This window comes from Hakea prostrata, chromosome 8 (assembly GCF_041222555.1).
Source record: "Hakea prostrata isolate BN-2017 chromosome 8, UWA_Hpros_2, whole genome shotgun sequence".
Lineage (NCBI taxonomy): Eukaryota > Viridiplantae > Streptophyta > Magnoliopsida > Proteales > Proteaceae > Hakea > Hakea prostrata.
The window spans coordinates 45,655,682-45,677,924 of NC_142607.1; the positions used below are offsets into that span (position 1 = coordinate 45,655,682).

General features: G+C 38.3%; 1 protein-coding gene across 1 annotated transcript in view; it reads left to right on the forward strand.

The window, feature by feature from the left end:
* The first annotated feature begins 15 nt into the window (after positions 1 to 15).
* LOC149008179 (AP-2 complex subunit alpha-1-like) overlaps positions 16 to 22,243 on the forward strand; it is a 46,519-nt gene continuing 24,291 nt past the window's right edge. The window contains exons 1-12 of the mRNA XM_089164859.1: positions 16 to 461; positions 2,039 to 2,170; positions 8,015 to 8,140; positions 10,794 to 10,856; positions 10,936 to 11,033; positions 11,136 to 11,343; positions 16,498 to 16,569; positions 16,651 to 16,743; positions 17,273 to 17,374; positions 17,581 to 17,678; positions 18,622 to 18,703; positions 19,011 to 19,099. Coding sequence (XP_089020985.1) covers positions 330 to 461; positions 2,039 to 2,170; positions 8,015 to 8,140; positions 10,794 to 10,856; positions 10,936 to 11,033; positions 11,136 to 11,343; positions 16,498 to 16,569; positions 16,651 to 16,743; positions 17,273 to 17,374; positions 17,581 to 17,678; positions 18,622 to 18,703; positions 19,011 to 19,099 — 1,295 coding nt within the window. The 5' untranslated portion in view covers positions 16 to 329. The remainder of the gene's footprint in view (positions 462 to 2,038; positions 2,171 to 8,014; positions 8,141 to 10,793; positions 10,857 to 10,935; positions 11,034 to 11,135; positions 11,344 to 16,497; positions 16,570 to 16,650; positions 16,744 to 17,272; positions 17,375 to 17,580; positions 17,679 to 18,621; positions 18,704 to 19,010; positions 19,100 to 22,243) is intronic.

The following is a 22,243-nucleotide window of genomic DNA, read 5'->3' on the forward strand; positions in this document are numbered from 1 at the left end:
AAACTTAAATTTTCATTATTTTTTGGGGAACATTTTCCTTTATTTTAATTTCCTACATTTAACCGACGGCTTTCTTTTCTTCAAATTTCTCAGTCCAGCTCTCTTGTATCGCCAAGGTGATAATTTCTAGTCTTCTTTCTTTTTATCGTCTTCTCGTCTGGCAGTTTGGTCGTATCACATCTAGGGCAGAGTGGAATTGGAGGAGACTGTCCCGAAGATCTCGGCTATTGATAATCGGATCTGGCCGAGGTTCGACAGGATCGAGAAGAAAATCCAAGATTAGTGTCTGCGAAAGGTTTTCGTTGATTACCCTCTGGATCTGAGAGGAGATGGCCTTGTCTGGAATGAGAGGTCTCTCCGTCTTCATTAGCGATGTTCGGAACTGCCAGAACAAAGAGCAGGAGAGGCTCAGGGTTGATAAGGAGCTTGGCAACATCAGGACTCGTTTCAAAACTGAAAAGGTTGGAATTTCGTTCTTTCAATGTTATTTTAAAACATCACCCTTTCACTTTTATCCAATTAAAGATTCCGAAACACTATGTGATCTATCATACTCGGTTACTGAAGTTTACATTTCCTAACAGTTGGTATATTGGAGCTCCTTTCAGAGTATTATGGTAGTTGAATTTTTGTCTTCTGCGTCCATCACTTCATTTCGTGCCATTGGCAGTGCCTGGAACCCAAAATTCAAAATTACTCATTTTGTTCGATATAGAAAAACAGCTCATTTGCTACCAACTGGTGGTTGAAGCTAATGCTCAATTACCACGTTTGAAATTGCAAAGAGAGGTTATTAATCTTTTTGGCTACCTCTTGGGAATTTCTAGCTTTTGTTACCAATGTCCTAGAGCAGTTTGCTGTGGTCTTGAAAAGCTTTAATGCAGCTTGGCAAAATTTTCGAATTCTGTATGTTTTGGTGCCACAGGACAACCTCCTCATCACCTTGTAGGTTTGTACTGATGAGAATAAGAAAATTATTTTATGACAAAGAACCTTATATGCCTTGGAAAGCAAAAATTTTCTTGTTTCTCCCACTGAAGCTTTTCCAGGTTTGACACGATATATTTATCATTTGAAATGTAAATCAGTGACTGCAACAAGTTGCTCTATTGTGTGTGTGTGTTTTTGGGATTCTTTTCCCGTGCTTATTTTTCTTGTCTTCCCTTTCACCAATCTGGTATTGTCACAAGAATGTCCACTGTGCTTTACATTATGTTCAAACAATTCTATTCATTGAAGAATGGAAAAAAACCCAGCATTTAGTTGCTGACAAGAATCTGTTTAGGAATTCATAAACCTAAGCCTCCACAAGTGAAATTGATTGGTTATATAACTCTCACGATGTATCCATATACTGTCATCTTAACAATACATGAGAGGTCATTCTTTGTCCTGCCTAGAGTTAGTATTTAGTTTCCACATATAGAGCCTTGGTGAAGTCTATTCTGGGTGTGGGTTTTATAACTCTGTCAAACTGGTATCCATGAGTGCTATAAGTTTGCACCCCTTCTTTTATGAATAACTCATCCAATTCAAAATTAAGTGGCAGTTGGTGGGCACCTGAATGAAGCTGATACCATCAAAAGCCCTGTTAGGTGATGCCCTGGCAACTAAGAACTCTGTCAAACTGGTATCCATCAGTGCTATAAGTTTGCATCCCTTCTTTTATGAATAACTCATCCTATGACTTCAAAATTAAGTGGCAGTTGGCGAGCACCTGAATGAAGCTGATACCATCGATAGCCTTGCTAGGTGATGCCTTGGCAACTATGTAACTTAATTAATTTTCTTTTTTATAATTATATTAAACTGGAGTCCTATTTAACATTGTCCCTTAATTTTTTGAATAATATACACTTCTCTACAAAATGAGGATTATGAACTCATTTGGCATGTCATGTTTCAAATGTGGTAAAATTTTCATTTACATTCATAATTATTGGAGCTGAATATCAAATGGGTATAGTTTAAAACCATTTATAGTTCTTTGAATTATAGAAAGCTAAAGTGATTCAGCTTGCTGGTGTTCTTTTGACAGGGTTTGACACCATATGAGAAGAAGAAATATGTGTGGAAAATGCTCTACATATATATGCTGGGGTACGATGTAGATTTTGGTCACATGGAAGCTGTGTCTTTAATATCTGCACCTAAATACCCTGAAAAGCAGGTACAAGCATTGCTAAATTGAATAATTGATTGCTTACATGTTAAACTTAGTAGATTGAAAGACTTCTAAAGCAATTGTATTTTATATAAAACTTATCCTAAAAAGTGACATTAAAACTTCTCTTAATTATTTTTTGCATCTTATTATTTGATGGTACCTGGAAGGGAAGAAAAAAACACCCCAAGAAGAGTTCTAAGGTCTGAAGAAGGTCGTAGGTTTGCTGCCAGTAGCCTAGGTTGCTGCCCTGCATAAGAACTTAAGAAGCATAGTTCGCCATCAGGGGTAGTTTTGTAATTTTGGCAGTCCTGCTTGAGCCCAGCTGGGCGTAATTATTATCAGGAGTTTGCTAGGATTCAATTTTTTTTTTTTAATTAGTATTTGAGCTAGTCTATGTTGAGATAAGTAAGAGTCTTATCTAAGATAGGAATCCTATTACAATTCTATTTTTGATGTTAAGTCCTGTTACGAGTCAGTAATAAAGGCCATAAATAAACAACCTATGCTTGTAAGTTGTAACAAAGACAGCTGGATGAATAAAATTATTAAAAAGAGAGTTACAGCAGAGATCAAGGATGATGTAGGGTTCTTAAGGTATTCAATTGCAGAAATCTCCTGCGGCAACTTGGTTGGTCTGCCTTCTTTCATCTATTTTTCATCACCAGCCTTCTAAAGTGGTAAGCTATCATCCCTAGCCTTTCCCCATCTTCCCCTACCCCATTCAGCCCTTCCCTTTCTTCCCAAAACCCTTATTTCCATACCTTCCAATCACCTCCACAGAATCCCTCCCCTTCTAGAATCACACCCCCCCACTCCTTCTAGCACTCGATCGCAACCTCAGCCCTAGTTACCATAAAAAACCATAAAATTGGAAACCCTATATTCCCAAACCCTGAAACTCTGGAACTTGAATTTAAACTGAAAATAACAAGGTTCAGATTTATGTTTCAATAACCCTAAGCCTATAACCTCTAACCATAAGATGGCTTTCCAAATCACATCGAGAGATCTAGACTTTAGATGTCCATCTTCTAAGGTTCTTTTCCCTCCAGAAGTAAGAACTCATAGCACCAAAAGACCAACTTCCCTACTGAATTACAAATAGTGGTACCAGAAAAGGATGCATGAACTAGGATCAATCCCTCTGAAATCCAAAGGACATCTAGAGCGGCTGTAAATAGAGACAATGGCTTTCTCCTAGATTGAACTGGAGAAGAAGAGGTGGTTAACATCTTCAAGGCCATCCCAACAGAGAACACAATTAGGGCTAACTGAGAGGTGCCGATGGATGAGAAAAGGTTGGTGGGAGCTGGTAAGGCAAGATTGTGTTTGCCAGATGGCAAATGAGTGTTGAGGGATGTGATTCTTGAACCAAACCTAAGGGTACTAGGTGACTTAGGGACCCGGTGAACGGGCAAGGTTCCAAGCAGAGGAAGTAGAAAAGGAACCAGTGGGAGATGGGAGCCACATAATGCAGTCGCAAGGAAGGGGGTAGGGCGGAGGGTTGGACCAGACTTGAGTGAGACTCAAGGGAATATGAACTTGTGTGCATGTCGAGCCTGGTCAGGTGCAAAAGCTGTGCATCAAGTGATAGAGTAGGAACCTGTCTCAGTTTCCAGTGCTGCATGTATGTGGGGTGATGCAGTTGTCACTGGTGCTGTCTCCTTAAAACTGTCTTTGGAATTGCTTACTTATTGGTGTAGAAGTTCTATCACGTGATTGTCAGATTTCTGAGTGGGGTCAAACTGTCAAACAGTCAAAGGAAGATACTATCAAGAGTATTTTGAGGAACCTCTCATTGACAAGGTGGATGCTGATTTTGGGAACCCTAAAGTCACTAAATAAGTTAGAGGAAACAGACCAATCATCTATTAAAAAACTTGTAAGATCTCGTTAGATATCTCAGTTTTTTCAAAGGTAGAGATGGGAGATAGGTTGAATTAATGGGCTACCCAACTAGGTTGAAATCTTGAGATCTTGATTTGACCAAGAGTTCAAACCAACCTGATACTGAAAGGGTTCATCATGTCCAAGCATCTTGTTGCTAGAAGTTGTGTTAATCAACTTTTTGGTAGACTTTTGTCGGAATCTTCGTTGGAGTTGTAATTAATCATAATCTGAATAGAAAATTGTAATCTGAACATTTCTATTGTTTATTGAAATTGTTGTAAATTAGTGTATGATCTAATCACTTTTGGTGACTAATTTATATGTAGAATAGAGCCCTTTAGACTTGATTCATTGTTGCTCTTACAACCCTATGGTCCCAAATCAACCTCTAATTTAGACTTTTAACAATCCAGCAGCTTAGATATCATAACTAGAGATGAGAGAAGAAAAGAGGAGAAGGGGAAGGCTCCCACTCTCCTTACTTTATAGATAATAGTCGAGATTAGTCTAAGGTATCTTTCCTAAACTAATTACAGAAAAAGGAAATACAGTATTATCTGCAGAAAGGAAAGTTCTGAAATAGGAAACTATCCTAGATATGATTTGCTTGTTGACCAAGCAAAAGGGAACAGAGAGCTAGTAAAAAGGCTAGTGACAAGTAGATATTAGCAAATATTTACAGCCTACTCCATGACTTCTGACAAGACTTTTTTTTCTTCTTCTTTCTTCTTTTTCATAGATATGATAGTGCCATTGTGTTCAAAGGTCTAGAGTAGGCTACCTATGAAGTTTCAGTCCCGTCCCCCATAAAAAACATCACGAGATGGGCAAACAAAACTTGCGCCAACTCACTGAGATCTCTGATGCAACTTGGTTGTTGAATCTTGTTTAACCTTTTAGTTTGAGTTCTTGAACCATGAGACGAATGAAGTTGTCAATGAAGAAGAGAAAAAAGCCTTTTCTCCCTTAATATTTTTTTAATGAAATACTTAAAACTGATCTTTCCAAAGGGCATCACTGTTTGTTTTCCAGGCTGATGCATACAAGTTGTCAGTGGGGTGATGATTATTAGTGAATTCTATGTGTGAGTTCATGGTTTTATGATGGATGAGTGCTCTCTCCATTGCGCTTAGTTGAATGCTCCTATTTTTGCCTTTCTGTTCATCAAGCTCCATGTTAAACAAGTATTGCATTATAGGGTTCTTCTGAGGATTTTGTTGCTCTGACCAGTCTCAGGGTGAATGTCTTGGCAACATTGACCAAGAGGTGGTGGAAGTGGGTGCTTAATATTTGGGACCTATAACCTATAATAAGTAAATTACATTTTACGTACTAGGCAGTTCCTATTGGTGCTGAGCGAAATATGGTTGCTTTGTGGAGTTCCACTATAGAGAATATGGGAAGTAGGTTCTGAGATCAGAACTTAAAGCAAAGGTATTTTTCTACATGGACCAGATGAACTAGTTGCCATGTGCATGCAAACTTATTTGTTAGTTACTCTAAATGGTGTATGGGTTTTGTTTTGGAGGTGGCGAATATCAAAAACTTCTTGTGGGATGGGGTTGATATAGAGAAAATCTTGATTTGTCAAAGAAAAAGAGGAAAACAAGAACCGTAAATTGTTAAACAGAAGTGTGTTTGTGGCTCTTGAAATATGGTGGATTTGGAAGTTAGACACATTGAGCTAACTTATAGAGCTATAATGGTGAAGTGGCTTTGTAAATTCAACAAATGTTTAGCCTGTGACCCACTTAGTAGTGTTGATTGTGAGGTGCAGGAGAGGCTTCGCATTTAAAGAAAGTTAGACTTCCTTGTGGTATGGATCCAAGGTCAGCCTGTTGGAGGATATTTTGGTTGGAGAGGCCTTCTTTGCTACTGCTTTCTTTAGACTTCAAAATATAGTGGTACTAGAAAATGCTTCGGTTCAACAGTATATAGAAATGTGTCAGTTAGACTTTAGCATTCAGAAGTTCACCGGGAGATTATTGAGCTTCCAACTTCCTTGTGAGTACTATATATGTGGAATTTTCTTGTGAGGATTGCAGATAGTGGAAGAATGGTGTTGAAGATTTACTTTTTGGTGTAGGCATTTTATGGATCTGTTTGTGAATCAGGGAGACAGCTGATAGGCCTCTAATATCTGTGGTGTATGCTCACAAAAATAAAAGGAGAAGCAGGGGATCACATGAGCAGCAATAAAAAGAGAACCAGATCTGAGAGACAGCTGGACCAACTGAATTGGAAAGGAGGAAGAATTTGTGGGTTGGAACTGTTATATAGGGGAAGGGAAGAAAGGGGAGGTAGGTTAGATTACTGTTAGAGAATTTGCAAGGTAGGTCTCTCAGGTAGCCGTAGGTGAAGAGTGGTTTTGCTGAATCTATCTAATTCTATTTGTTGAACTATGCTAGCCGTTCTGAATGGATGATTAAAAAAGTTATTTTTGTCTCAATAAGCTGGTTTTATTCTGTGTTTGCTGTGTTGATTGTGGAGTGAAGTGTGAGGCAGAGAAGCCATTATTAAGCCAGATTAGGAGCTTAACAGATTGGTACCAGAACAATTCGATCCCAAAGGAATGGCAAGGAGCTGGATGGAGAGCAGGATGGAGGATTTGGAAACATGGTTCAAGATCTCGTGAGATCTTGCATTTTTGGAGACTCAAGATGAGATCTCAATTGAGTCTCACAAAACGCACCGACTCTACCGAGATCTCGGTTCGACCCAAGATCTCGGCCCACCCTTTCTTTTGAAAGCCTAGTGTGGAGCGAGACTGGTCGAGTTGTTGACCCGCCTTGCCTCCTCTCACCTCCCATCTGGCCAGCAACTTCTCAAGTTCATTTTTTGCTGGAGTTTTTGCTGGATTGTCGCCTCCTCTTGCTGACAGCTTCCCTAAGCCACAACAGCTATTCATGGGCCCAAGCCCAAACTGCAAAGAAAATCCCAAAGCCAAAAGTGATATAAGGCCTCTAGAAGTCCGGGGGCACTGCCTCCTGCACCACCACCTAGGCAACCCCCTCGAACGTGGGTTGTTGGCAACAGAATGTGGAGCATGAGTAGTACTCGTGCCCAACACTATTGAACTTACTATTTATATTGAACTTATGATGGTTATATTATTGTATTCTCGAAAGTTGAGAATGTGATGTTCTATTGTACTCATATGGATGGAATTCTGTTGGTATTTTAGTTATTTGATGTATCTTATCACTTGCTTTTCATTTATATGTCCTAATGATTCTATATTTCATGTTTTATAACCTTGCATCATTTTGGTTTCAAACTTAGGGTTGTTTTCTCACAAATCTAAGGTCAGTAGTGTGTTTAGAAGGCTTAAAATAGGCTAAATACCAACTTTGAGCCCAACCTGACCCTTCAAACCCCCTGAGATGGGCTCGAGTTGCCCCAAGAAAAAAAATACCAGATCTTGAGTGAGATATCTCTTTTTCTCAAGGGCGAGATTATGCTCAAGAGATAGATCTTGAACCTTGCTCCTTTTTGGTCCTTCTAGTATACATGCTAGACTGCTTTGACTTAGCCCAATGGGAACTGGTTCAATTCAGCCCAGGTTCCACACAACCTGGTGTTTGTATGAGTGCTCCATCTACTTATGGTCAAGGTTCAAGATGACAGTTTCGACCTTTGTCTAAACTGAATACGCCATCAAAATGACAGAAATGGCACCTAATTATAGCTGAAATGACTCCAACCTCAAACCGCTAAAGGGTCTAAATATACCACCAAAGCTGACGTATGGTTGTTTTGGTGAATTGACAATAACATCAAAGGCCTCTCAATTCACATGCTATTGCATTTCGATCAGTATCAAAACTGTAGTATTCCAAAATTTTGAACTATATCAACTGTTTCTGTTTCAACCAAACCTTTTAGTGAACTGTTTCCCGGGTTAACAGCACATGGCTGCCCTAATATAGTACTTTATTTTGCTAAATATTTCTGCAGGTTGGATACATTGTGACATCATGCTTGCTTAATGAGAACCATGATTTTCTCAGATTGGCTATTAATACTGTTCGCAATGATATTATTGGGCGGAATGAAACTTTCCAGTGCTTGGCCTTGACCATGGTATGGAATATATAAGGCTGTTTTTGTTAGATTGAGGCATACTTCCCTTTCTATTTTGTTTAATTTGTGCTTTTCTTTTCAGAATTACAAAATGTTTGCAATCAGATAGCTTATGCTGCTATCGGCTGTTAGTTTTCATGCATAGGCACATAATTTTTTTCGAATTTTATGTCTTGTAATTTGTTATCTCTTAGTGCCTTAGCATCCATCAACTTGGTTTGTGGCACAAACTTCTTCAGATTCAAGACTGCAAAGTTTGCAACTCTTGGTTATGGTTCTCGAATAACAAGCCTTCAAGGAGGATGGACCCTAATCTGTGACCCTGCAAGGAGGATAGAAAAAAGATGAAAAAAATAGGTTGCTTCAAATATTGGAGAGTTTTAGAAGCTTGGTTCAATTGCTAAATGCTAATAATTTGTATGAAAATTAATATTCAAGTTGAAACTGTAGCACAAGATCCATCAAAAGTCTTGATAAAAGTTATGAACTAGGATTAAGGGTGGATAAAAGTCTAGTCCTTATTGAGCTTTTCCAAAGATTGAGGAACATAATACATCTTGAAATAGCTCAAGGAGTTGCGTAACAACTAGAGAAAGAGTAAAAAAGAAATCTTTGAAATGAATTTTTGCTTATTAGATGATGGGCTTTTGTCTTCTAATACTCCTTGCAAATCCACGATGTATATTGGTCAAGGTACTCACTATTTCACAGAAAAGCCACACAATCCAATTCATCAACTAAAATATCTGAAAGTGCTTTATGGACATACTCTTGCCTATGTTATTTCTCTCGATCTATGAATTTAAAGCCATAAATAAAAAAGGTGTGTTACTAGTAATAGAAGCTTAAATGATAAGAGTGGTTAGAGGTGCAATGGAGTGGAGTGTTATATTGAGGATTGCTCTTTGTAGATGGTTGGTATGGACTTCTGCTCCTGTAAAGCATCCTTACTGCACATGGTCCCCTCCCCCCCCGGTTTTATGCAGTAAATTTTGAATTATACTTAAATACAAAAGGAAAAAGGCCAAAAAGTGTATCATAAAGTGGGTCCATATGATTGCTGTAACTAGGACCAACCTAAACCATTTAATGATCCCAAAATGTGAATTTGACCCACACCTAAAACTATCAACAAAATATATACTAATATGGGCTTAGTAGCCTCAATGAATTTTCCAAAATACACTAATTCTTGAGTTAAGGTGAAATTAAAACTGACCGAAGTATAAAGCTGTAGGAACTCAAAATCATTGTTCCTGTAGTTGAACCTACTATTCAAAATGATTCTGTAAAAGCTGGATCCGTTGGTGCCCAAGTGGCACCATTTGGCTGTATATTTGCTTTGTTATCCTATCAGCTTTGATAGCTTATATGGTCATATTTCTATGAGGTGTGGAAATTGCAGTGGCACAGAAGAATGCACCTGTTCTATTTGGCAGTACTATTTTTTATACTATTAGCGGTTACCTGGCTGGTACAAGAATTATGGGATACTCCTCCATTACCAGTAGTCTGGACTGCTGCAACTGCCTATGCTTTACATCATCTTTGCAATTTTGCATGATTCTCTTGAAGGTGATGTATGATAGGGAAGTCAAAATCCTGATTGAAGTTTATAGAAGTGGTCATAAGTTTAGTTCCAAGTTAGAGTTAAGAGAATGATGTGACTTGTCATTAATGACAGAGGTCCCCCTTATTTATAGTGAGAGTTACAACCCTAACGGCAAGAAGTTAAATCAGGGAAAAATAATATATAACTGCAGAGAAACCTAGACAAGGTGATGATACCCCATTGCCATGGTTCTCAACATTTCCCCCTCAAGTTGGTGCAAATGTGTTGAATATGCCCAATTTGGAGACGGAATTCCATACAATTCAACCCTTGGTGAATACTTTGGCTATAAGGAAGGCAGGTCATTCTTTGATGAAGTGTCTAACAATCTCCACATGTTTTGTATGGTCATGCTGGATGGGTTTATGGGCATTGCTAATGGCAACCTTGTTGTCACAGTAAAGACACTTGGATCTTCAAACTGGATTCCAAAATCATGCAGACCATTGAGCCACATATGTTCAAATTCATTGTGCGCTGGTACAGACTTCAGCTACTTCACCGAAATGAGAGACAACCAACTGTTTCTTACTACTCCATGTCACAAAGGTTCCTGCCTAGGAAGGAACAATAATTAGAGGTAGAACCCTATTTTCAGTGGATCTAACCCAATCGACATTTCATGCAGAGGTTTCCATTATTGAGGAAACAAATTCCCTTTACTGCAGCTGGTTTGTAATCCTTAGTTTAATTCACTGCCTCTAGGGGAGATGTTGGGATCATCCGGAAAATGACTATAATACCTATATCATTGGCAATGTCAGGTCTAGTATGGGACATTAATTCTGCCAGCCAACAGATTTTTGGTATTGTTTTCTCTCAAGTCTCAACAGCCATAACTATTTCTTGACCTCAATAGGATTATAAGGGTATAAATAGGCTGGCTACCCAACGTGCCAGTCTCTTGCCATTCAAGTGTCTATGCCTGTTACTATATGTGCTACATGGGCTCTGCCGCTCTGAGTTGGAAGATAATCAATTGATCTAAAATCTTCTCTAAATTATTTTGACTTCTTTTTTTGTTGTATTTAAATTTTACAGGTTGGTAATATTGGTGGGAGAGAGTTTTCTGAATCTTTGGCACTTGATGTTCAAAAGTTGCTTGTAAGAAAAAGCTCAATTTTTCTATCTCGGTTAGCTTTAAGTTGAATATTAATGATGCTAGCTATTTCTTCTTTTTCAGATGTCCAGCAGCTGTAGACCACTTGTAAGAAAGAAGGCTGCTTTGTGTCTTCTACGCCTGTACAGAAAAAATCCTGACGTTGTGAATGTAGATGGCTGGTTGGTTTGAATTTTATGTTCTATTTCAACATGCATGTTTCCATTCCTAGATATCTTAATGAGTTCTAAATTTTGATAATTTTGTTTCTTCAAACATTCCAGGTCAGATCGTATGGCTCAACTTCTGGACGAGCGTGATCTTGGAGTTCTGACATCTGTTATGAGCCTTCTTGTTGCTTTAGTGTCAAATAATCATGATGCATACTGGAGTTGTCTTCCAAAATGCGTTAAAATCTTGGAGAGGCTTGCTAGGAATCATGATGTCCCACAAGAGTATACATATTATGGTATCCCGACGCCCTGGCTACAGGTGTGTGTGTGTGTGTGTGTGTGTGTGTGTGTGTGTGTGTGTGTGTGTGTGTGTGTGCGCATGTCTGTGCAGTTTCTTATCTGTATCTCTCCCCATGTCTTGCTTGTGTATGCACATACAGACATAATGTCTGTATTTGTGATGGTGACTAACAACAGTTTCATTAGGAGAAAATAAATGACTTATATGAAGGGGCTATTCTATGGAGGTATCAAGATAATACAGGAGCATGTTTGCAGATGCCTTTGGGGTTCTTGATCTTCAGGTTTTGGGTCTTTTTTATGGCATGTTTCGAGAACTTGCTCTCGCCAGCCATCTCACTAGGCCAATAAAACCAAGATCTAGGCTAGTTGGGGCTTGGGGGATGGCCCAGCTTGGTGACTTATAAGGGTTGTTGGGGGCTGAGACTTGCCGTCCAGCCTATTTTAGGCCTTCTAAACACAATGGTGGCTTTAGATTGATGGAAGACAACATACATGAGTTCCCTTTTGAGAGTGTAGGAAAGACCTTCATATGGTATTTATTGACCTAGAAAAAACTTATGATAGAGTTCCTAGAGCGTTAATTTAGCAAGTACTAGAGAAAATAAGGGTTGTAACTTGCAAGTAAATATGCAGATATAGTTAAGGATATGTATGATGGTTTAATGATAAGTGTAAGAATAGTGGGGGGACAATGTAATGAATTCTCAATTACAGTTGGGCTACATCAAGGATAAATTTTAAGCCCATATCTGTTTGCACTTATAATGGATGAATTAACCAAAGACATTCAAGACGAGGTTCCTTGGTGTATGCTTTTTGCTGATGATATTGTGTTGATAGATGAGACTCAAGTAGGGATTAATACCAAGTTAGAATCATGGAGAGTAGCTTTGGAATCAAGAGGCTTTAAACTAAGTAGAACGAAGGCATAATGTCTAATTTGTAACTTTAGTCATGATCGGGCAGGCAATGAGGTAGTGAAACTTGACAATAAGGAGATTCCTCAGAGTGATTGTTTTATATACCTCGGTTCAATCATCAATAGAAGAGGTGATATAGAGCATGATGCTTCCCAAATAATCAAAATAGAGTTGATGAAGTGGAGAGATGTGTTCGGGGTCTTGTTTGATCAACGTATACCATTAAGGCTTAAAAGAAAATTTTATAGGATGGTCGTTCGATCAGCTATGATGTACGGTGCAAAGTGTTGGCTATTAAAAAGAATTATATAGATAAACTCAGTGTAGCAGAATTGAGGATGCTAAGATGGATAAGTGGCAAAACTATGAAGGATAATGAACGATCATATTAGAGTTGGTCTGGTAGTTGTTCCCTTAAGTGATAAGCTACGAGAAAGTCATTTGAGGTGGCATGACCGTTCAATGGAGGCCTATAAATGCCCCTATACGGAGAAATGATATAATCCAAATTGAAGGAACTAGAAGAGCTAGGGGCAAACCTAAGATAACCTTAAGAGAAGTGGTGAGCAAGGATATGCATAGCTGAGGCCTTGTATCTAGCATAATCTCAAACAAAACTGATTGGAGGGCAAGAATCCATGTAGCTGAATCCATGTAGCTGACCCCGTTTAGTTGGGAGTCTTGGGACAAGGCTTCTTGTTGTTGAAAGACACAATGCATGAGTTTCCTTTTGACTCTAAGTTTAAAACCTATGTGCTAAAGAAGCCTGCTTACGAAACCTATTGTACAATGTACACATCACATACTTAATATTTATGAACACACTAATGTTAAAAACTAAAAAAATTATAGCATATTATACATCACATGCGTTCATCAATCATCATTATTGTCCAAATTACAAACTCCACATGACATGATGGGCTTAAATTTAAAACTAAATTCCAAGAAAAACCAAGATCTTACAGAGAATCTAAGATACTAGCAAGATCTCGCTGAGATTTAACCGAGATTTATCCATGGTAGCCGAGATATGACCAAGATACGTGAGATATGGTAATTTTTTGGTCTCACCACTCATCTTGTCTCTCTTGGCTGAAAGCGAGATCTCAAACCATATTTTATGGTTCAGAACTAAGTCCATGGTTCAAGATTGGTTCACATGTGGTTTTTGTGAACCAGATATTGCATATCCAATTGCGGGGTCGAGTTTGAAAGTGTCTTCTACGCTTTTCGATGTGGATTTCCAGTTTTTCTGGAATCTTGCCTCCTGCAAGTCGTAGCTAGTTTTTGTGAGTTTATGTATTTTATTTATTGCTGTCTAGTTGCTTAGACAGCCCAGGATGATTTTAAGTATATCCACCATTTGTGGGTTAAGTTGTTAAACTAGTTTAGTGTTTGAGTCAAGTACTGCCTTTCTAAGATAGCCTTTGATATGGAGAGTTGTTTCCTTTTAGTTTGGGTCTTCAGTTCTTTACTATTTAATTGGTTGAATCGGCAAAGGATGGCTTAGCAGTCAACTTGGGGAGTTTGGACACTTGAGCATTCTGTTTTATTTGTTTATTTTTGAAATTTTTGTATGAGGCTTAATAATGTGACACCAGATTAGGGTTATCCTGGTCCCAGATGCCCATGAAATAATTTGACTACTATCAGAAAACTGCTTGCTTCAGACCAGTAGTTTCCCAACTTGTACGGGACTGATATTCCTAATGACTAAAGGTCCAATAGGGATGATTAAACCCCTGAAATCTCAGCTTCTATTGATGAGAATAAGGGATAAAGAGAGGTCAACAATCATTATCTTCTCTGTTGCAGCCCTCAAAACAGCAAGAATAGACTATACTATAGCGAGGGATTTCAAGGAGAAGGAAAACCGATCGTAGCTTACCTGGTTTTATGTGATGAGATATGGCTGATCTTGCCTTTTTGCAGGGTTGGATGAAGATACGAGCAGAACTGGCAAGCTGCGATGGACACCAGTTACGATAGGAAGAAGAAGGTCGCGAATGAGATTTGAGAGGCTACAAGAATGATTGGGGAGGCTGTGACTTAGTTGGAGAGAAGAAACTTCATGCTTTTGCTCAACAATAGGAATCAATCCTAAACCTAATGTAGTACTGCATTTGAATGTTCAAAATAGTAGCCAATCAAGATCTTTTCACAGGGAATAAATTTCACATTTGACAGAAGAAGTATGTTATAGAATTCGGATGCAAAACAAGACTGAAACCATTTGACGATCAAAATAAATAGGGGCAGGACTATGAACCAGATTTGAGAGACTGAAATGTAGATTACCACTATGAAATGACAAAGATTCTCCGAGATCTAATATCAAGTAGATGGCAGATGTGAATAGTAACGAAAGCAGAAAATGTCGCTAAAGTAGACTTCTTAATAGACAAAAAAAGTGAGGAAACAATGAGGGAATTGACAAACAATGATAACAAGAAAGTAACACCCGGGTTTCACACTGTAAGGTGGATCGATTGGATCAAACACCAATCTATTTTGATCAAACACAAGGTTTCTCCATAGAGAAGAAGGGCTAGTAAAGCAATTTTGATTTCAATTGATGAGTGAGTGATCCACCTTCATACATAAGTCCCTCTATATAGCCATTCTAAAGACAAAAGCATTTAATACACTATCCGTCCACTAGCTAACACCCACCTATCAACCACTACCTAACTCTTGACAAGGGAAAGCTCCTATTGACAATGAGTTCCTTATTTTCAAACTACATCCCCTTTTATTGACTTCGATGAATTTTGCAAGGACTAGCCTTGGGCTTAGGTCTAGCCCATAGAGATCATAACATGTGGGCAGACTTTAACCCACCAAATAGCCCTGCCCATGAAAGCCACAGACTAATTTGGGTCATACCTTATGACCCATTGGGCTTCTTTTTTCTAACATGTCTTTAGCGCTGCATCAAAACCTTACCTCTGATACCATGTATAAAACTAAGAGAAAATTGCACACCAAGATGATTTTATTCATTCAGCCTAATAGGATATTTATAGATTTACAACTCATAGTTTAGAATTAACTTAGAGAGGGAATAGGAGTACAAATCAGATAAAAACATAAGAAGACCTAAAAATATAAGGTGGGGAGTCCTACTTCAAATAGGACTCACCTCATTAACTTGCTATAATGCAAGGAGTCTTTCTTACGATGAACATTTTCTTCTGAAGCTTTAGATGGTTTGACAGTTTTGCTGACATGACAGATAAACCTCTTGGTGCTTTGGCTCTTTGATTGGAAGAGATCTTTACATCTCAAATGACATGCTAACCTCACTATCACCACCCCCCCCAAAAAAAACCCACAAAAAAAAACAGTTTGTGGTAGAATGAGTATGGTGCTAGTAAAGGAGATGCACTTATTAAGTGTTTGACTTATCGATACAGTAATGGATATTTCTTTGAGATAGCTTGGCTCATACGGTCAATGAGCTTATCTTTTCAGTAATATCACTTAGCAAGCATTACGTCCCGACGTTTGAGGGCTCTTGCTCCTGCAGGGTCTAAGAGGGGCTGCAACCTTACCCACAGCTTGGAGAAGAGGCTTTTTTCTATATTTCCTAACCTGCAATTTGTTAGTTGCAATAGCTCAACTTGGCAAGCATTAACTGGACTACAGAAAAATTAAAATCTCCCAGGTGGGAGGTTATATTTTTCTGTGTGAGCATTTTCCAGACCTAAAAAATCCCATTGCTATTACTATGCTCCTTTGGTGAATAATGCATTCGCTATCCTGTTATTGGGCGATCTTACATGTGCACCTCAGAAAGGCTAATATTCTGGAAGGAAAATGGAAGAGACCAACATCCAAAGGAAAGTTGAGATCATTCCCTTGCATGGCCCAGTGACTTTGGAGAAACCATGCAAGCATTGGAACAATCTATATTTATTTTCTTCCTTCAATTTTTTTGGTGAAATGTTCTCTTGCACTTATCTTTCAGTGGATGGCAAAGGTCAAAAGGTAGTGGGTTGCACAAGTAGGTAAATGTTGTCCATTTTCTTGGTTTCCTTTCATGTTGAGTTGCATGGTTGATTGACAGTCACTTGAAATGGCTGTGTACAATTTCCTTAGATGCTTCCTGAAATCCTTAGTTGTATGTGTTTTCCTGTTCATGCTTCTGCTTTAGATAAATACATGTTTTGCAAGCTGTGATGGTTTTTCCATGGAAGTCGTTTATTAGCAGTCGCTAATATTTACTTGATTGTTACTTGTTACAGGTTAAGACAATGAGGGTTCTTCAATACTTTCCTGCCATTGAGGATCCAAATATTAGAAGATCATTGTTTGAGGTCCGTCTTTGCTTGTGAAATATATTTAAGTGACTCAAAAGATCTATCAGTTCTCATCAATTTTTGCATTGGCCTCTGTAGGTTTTACAACGTATTCTCGTGGGAACTGATGTTGTGAAAAATGTTAACAAGAATAATGCATCCCATGCTGTTCTATTTGAAGCCCTTGCATTGGTAAGCATATAATTTAACAGTTTTGGGGGTTCAAGTTTGCTGTCTTGCATATATCATTTTCCCATGAAAATGATTTGGAGATTACTTGATGCATTTCTGTGGTATCAAAAGAGTCTTGATATTAGCAAGGGCTGAATTCTTTTATTGCAATATGCAACATTCTAATTCTATTTCTAAAATGTGGTTCAGTTATTAATTATAAATTACGTCCCATAGATTGATAAAAGGGAACTATTAATTTGATTTATAACTTTCTTTCTTGATCGAATCCTTTGAAGTTTTACTATGCTCTGAAATAGAAAAGCACAGCTGAAATCGGTCCCCAGTTTAAGTTGGCAAGATAACTAAAAATCTTGTTTATAATGTCACTTTGTCTGTTTGATCTATATATGATGAATTATATCTGCTTGAAAACTAGAGTGTTTGGATCTTCTAAGCTCTATGTTTTACATGGGATTTAGGCTATTGTTATGATTTTCCTTTTCAACTTGTTGGATAATGGTTTTTCTCTTAAATTCTTCTATTGTAGGTTATGCATCTTGATGCTGAAAAGGAAATGATGACTCAATGTGTTGCATTGCTTGGGAAGTTTATTGCTGTCCGTGAGCCCAATATCCGATATCTTGGACTGGTAAGTGCTTCCTGGATCAAGAATATGGTGAATTTACTTGAGATCCCTTTATTGTTACCACACGCTTTTTTCTAGTTGAGGAGCTACAATGGGTCAGAATGGGTTGATATGCTCCCTATGGTCCTCAATGCAATGCAGTGCAAGGTTGTCTGATGCTGTTGATATGTGTGTGTGTTCATGGTATAATGTGCATTATTCTTATGCAGGAGAATATGACTCGGATGTTGATGGTAGCAGATGTGCAGGATCTTATTAAGAGGCACCAACCCCAGATCCTTGTCTCATTGAAGGATCCTGATATCAGGTTACACTCTCTGACCTGCATGATGATCTGATTTCCGATGTCCTAATCCTCACAATTGGGATGTTGAACTTTGAAAGATATGATCTGATTTCCGATGTCTCCGCCTCCTTCCCCCCAGCCCCTCTTTTTAAATTTTTATGGTTATTGGTGAAATGTATGTAGCTAATGGTATTGTGCAGCAGACATTGTCAATCTCAATTTGATTTACAATCTTTTATCTAGATTTAGAAATAACTAAAGTGATGGTTGATGTCTATTGTGGTCAAGAGGCTATCATCTCAGGATCCCCTTTGGATTGGACTTTTGGGTGCTCCTTGTTTTTGTCTCACGACCCTCCTTTTTTCGTTATCTACCACCTCTCCCCATGAAAAAGAAAAGGAAAAAGGGACTCCATGAGAAAGGCAGCCTTTTCTTGCTGCGTGCTTGTACAGGCTCTACTGTCGGAGTTGGTTCTGTTATTCCTATATTTGTGGACATACATGTTTGTTCTTGCGACTTGTAAATTGTAATTCATATGTACTGTAGGATTTTCTTATTGACACCATTCCAGGTGTTGTAAGTTGTAATTTTACTTTCGGACCCTTCTAGTTTTACACAATCTTTCTTAATGAGAGCAAATCTTGTTATTTACATAGTTATTTGAAAATTTTGCATGAAAATGACACCTTTTGATGATAGACTAATGATATATCACTTTGAAAACCCTTTTATACCCCCTAACTTGAAGAATGTTAAGAATAAGACAAGTGGCAATGAAAAGTTGGTGTCAAGTTCTAATACATCTATTATACATGATAGTATGAGTCGATTTTTGAACTGCCATGGTACTTTGCTCTTTAGATTCTCTATTTCTCTTTATATGTGAAGGTCTCCTCTTGATCCTTTCCTATCTAACGAAAAGGGCCCCTAGTGATTGTAATGATTTCCTCGTTTCCCCCTGCAGTATTCGTAGGCGTGCTCTTGATTTACTTTATGGCATGTGTGATGTGACAAATGCAAAGGACATAGTGGAAGAGTTGTTGCAGGTGAGTGTTAAGAAAATCCAATAGCTTTCCCTGATTTTAGCATTTGGGTGATGAGAGCCTTGTGCACTGCATACACCATTATTTTTTCTTTTTTAACTAAGGGTTCTTAAAAACAGTGAATCAATTTACTCTGATTAATGGTTGGTTAAACAAATTTTATGGATTTTAGTTGAATCAGATCAGCAATCAGCATCCCTTGTTTTATAGCCCTAGAACATTGCCGGCTGCTTCATTATTTCCACATGCTAGGAAAGTTGTTTCCAGAGATTTGAAACAGGCATCTTCCTGATATCTTCATCTCTTTCAGTTTCTCAGTGCTGCAGACTTTGCAATGCGTGAAGAACTGGCTCTTAAAGCTGCTATTCTTGCAGAAAAGTTTGCCCCTGATCTATCATGGTGAGGATTGGTTCTCCACGTAACAGAATCTTGAACTTGATTCCATCACATGCGCTGCTTATGATTCATAGGCTATAATCAATTCTTATTTCTTTTTTTTTTGGGGGGGGGGGGGACCACAAGTGAATGCCCTTGTTTTTTGGTTGGGGATGGGGTTGGCGCTTGCAGTTGAATTTGAAAATGGAAATTTTTATAAATGGATATGGTTTATAATATGGTACTTGTTAAATGCAAAGAATCTTCGATCATGTGTTAAACTTCATCGTGTGGTATTGGAATTTGCATAAATGAATATGTTAAAAACTGAAACAGCTTGGATCCTGTGTCATAAGACTCATGACTGTGTGATATGGAGTAGTTGTAACTTTTGATGTGCAGCAAGTCACAAGGATTATGACCTACCTCTAGACGGGTGCCTGTTTAGTAGTTGTCTTTACAAAAAACATTTCTTTTTTGCCTAATTCATTCTAGATTTAAAACCGATGGGTTATTATGGGAGTAGAGTACTAGAATATGATATGCTTTTGATCAAAGTTGTCAAGGCGTCGCCTAGGCGTCCTCATGGTAGAAGACCTCACTCTTGAGTGAGATCTCGCCTCCCTAAAAGACCGAGATGGCGAGATCTCGGTCGAGAGGTGTGATTTTTTTTTTTTGCGTCAACTCGGTGGGTTTTAGGGTCCCGATTGGGCTGAAACTTGGTATTTAGCCTATCTAAGGCCTTTTGAACACACTTGTGGCCTTGGATTTGTGGGAAAATACCTCAAGTATGATTTCTAAGTCTACTCATAGTGTGAAGCCGAAATGTTGTAGGTTGGAGAATGCAAGGTTATACAACATGTAATATAGAACCTTTAAGGCATATAAATGAAAAGCAATTGTATCAAATACATCAATAACTTAAGTGTCATCAAAATTCCATCCATGTGACTATATGAGTATCCCAATCTCGACTCTTGAGAATAGAATGATAAAATTATACAACCATTATAAGTTCTATATAAGTCATTAACTCATAAGTTCATAAGACAAGTAAAGAATGATTGATCTTCCTTTGGTGTTGTTGATGTGCTAAGAGTAGTTGTAAGTGAAAATACAGCTGAAATCTGCAAAAAATCAGAGTTCCAATGAGATATGGTGAGATCTGGGGCTAGATATGACGAGATATAGCAAGGTATGGCGAGATCTTGAGCAAGATATCCCATTTCGCAGAACTCAACTCCCATCTCATCTCGGTTAGCCAAAAAAATGAGATATCTCGTGAGATCTCGGTGAGACCTCCCACCATGGACTTCTTGACCCTTTTTTGGGTCAAGACAACTTGGGGTCACCTACGCGACGCCTTATCATCCTACTTGGTGTCAGCTTGGTTTTCATGGCGACCTATTGCCTCACCTTGCCTTGACAACCTTGCTTTGATACAGATTAAAAAATCATGTCCATGATGTATGATCATTGTTAGATACTTTACTATTACAATATTAGTAAGTGAGGGTATGGATGTTTAGATGAAATGTATGTGTTTGTTATTGTAGTTGTAAATTGTAATGTCCAACATTGTAAGGGACATGCTGGTATTTCTTTCCCCCTCACATGTATAGACAATGATACGGTGTGTATCCTTCAACCCATGGTTTGAGGTCTTGATCTCGACAGGGATCTCGATCCCCAAAACAGCTGAGATCTGGTAAATCTTGCCACTAGAGCCAACTCGGTGACCGGCTTGGTGGGTTTTAGTGCTCAGTTTAGGCTTGACTTTGCTATATAGGCTATTTTAGGCATTCTAAACACGATGGTGGTCTTAGATTTGTTAGAAATCAAGTCTAGGTGTGAGTTCCAACTCAACCCTAACTATGAAATTGATATGTTGATGGAGTGAATGCGCAAACTTATAAAACATTGAATACACCCATTTTTTTCGGTAAAAGAAATACACAACCATTACTTGATATAAATGAATACATAAAGGTTTAAAGTCAAATGATACATCAAACATGTTCAGTTGTTCAGAATTTCACTTGTTAAGATTGGTGTTCTTATAAGTTACATCAGAAGAATGTAAGAGTAAAATCAATGAGGCATTTGGTACCAAGGAGTTCCTCTTAACTCTTGCTTCACCAGCACCAGTACCAACTACACTTCCACCAACTCCACGAGGTCCTGCATCTCCCCGATGTCATTGAGCTCTAGCCAACTCCAAATGATATAAGTTTTTGGCTGTACCTTCCTACACCTCAGGAAGGACTTGGTGAGTTGGTGGCACTTAGGTGTATGTGCATAAACTCAACCAAGTGTTGCTTGAACCTTGTTTTTCCTCCAGCCAAGACTCTACCACTGTAGTTACACATTGTCCTCATGTCTTCTTGCATCCATTGGGACTCTTTGTTGATAAGCAGTATTGTCATCTGCCATTGTTTAGTATTAGGAAGTAAGATCTAGGAATCAACCTATAACTAGAAATCATCATATTCAATGCCAAAGTGAACCAATTAAGATACTTGTTATATGTTAATCAAACAATCAAAGTGTGTGTTTGAAGTTCAAACCTTATGCTGAAATGTAAAGAAGTGTTGACTGGTGATTAACATTCAACATTTTATAACATGTTCTGAATCTATATCAAGAAGGTTCCCCAAGTCATCTCATCCCTATTGTTGATTTGTTGCTCTCTTATGCGTCTATAACACGCAAATATGTCATATGATCTGCAAATTGAAGGAATAACAACATGGGGTAACTGTTAACTGTGGGGATGTTAAAGCCATACTCCAATACTGGCACCAAAATAGGTGGGTATGGGCTTCTGAAGTAGTCATTCAATAACCCACCCTCAATCTCATACTAATACTGGCCATGTTGGTTTCATAACGAATAGGATGTCCTCTATACTATGAGTAGGCACTATCATCCGAACCCCTACTGTGGTCACTGTAGGATATTTTGAGTATGATGAGGGCTGGTAAAGTTAATGATGGTGGTGACTACCATTGGTGTCAATGTTCATGCTTCCCATTCTCTCTACCAAATCATGCATGCTTATATCACTGTGTGATCCTTGTATGTGTGTGTCACAGTTATGCCTCTTGTAAGTGGTGGGGTGGCCATATGGTCAATATCTTGTACATCATTGGTAAATTGTGATTCATC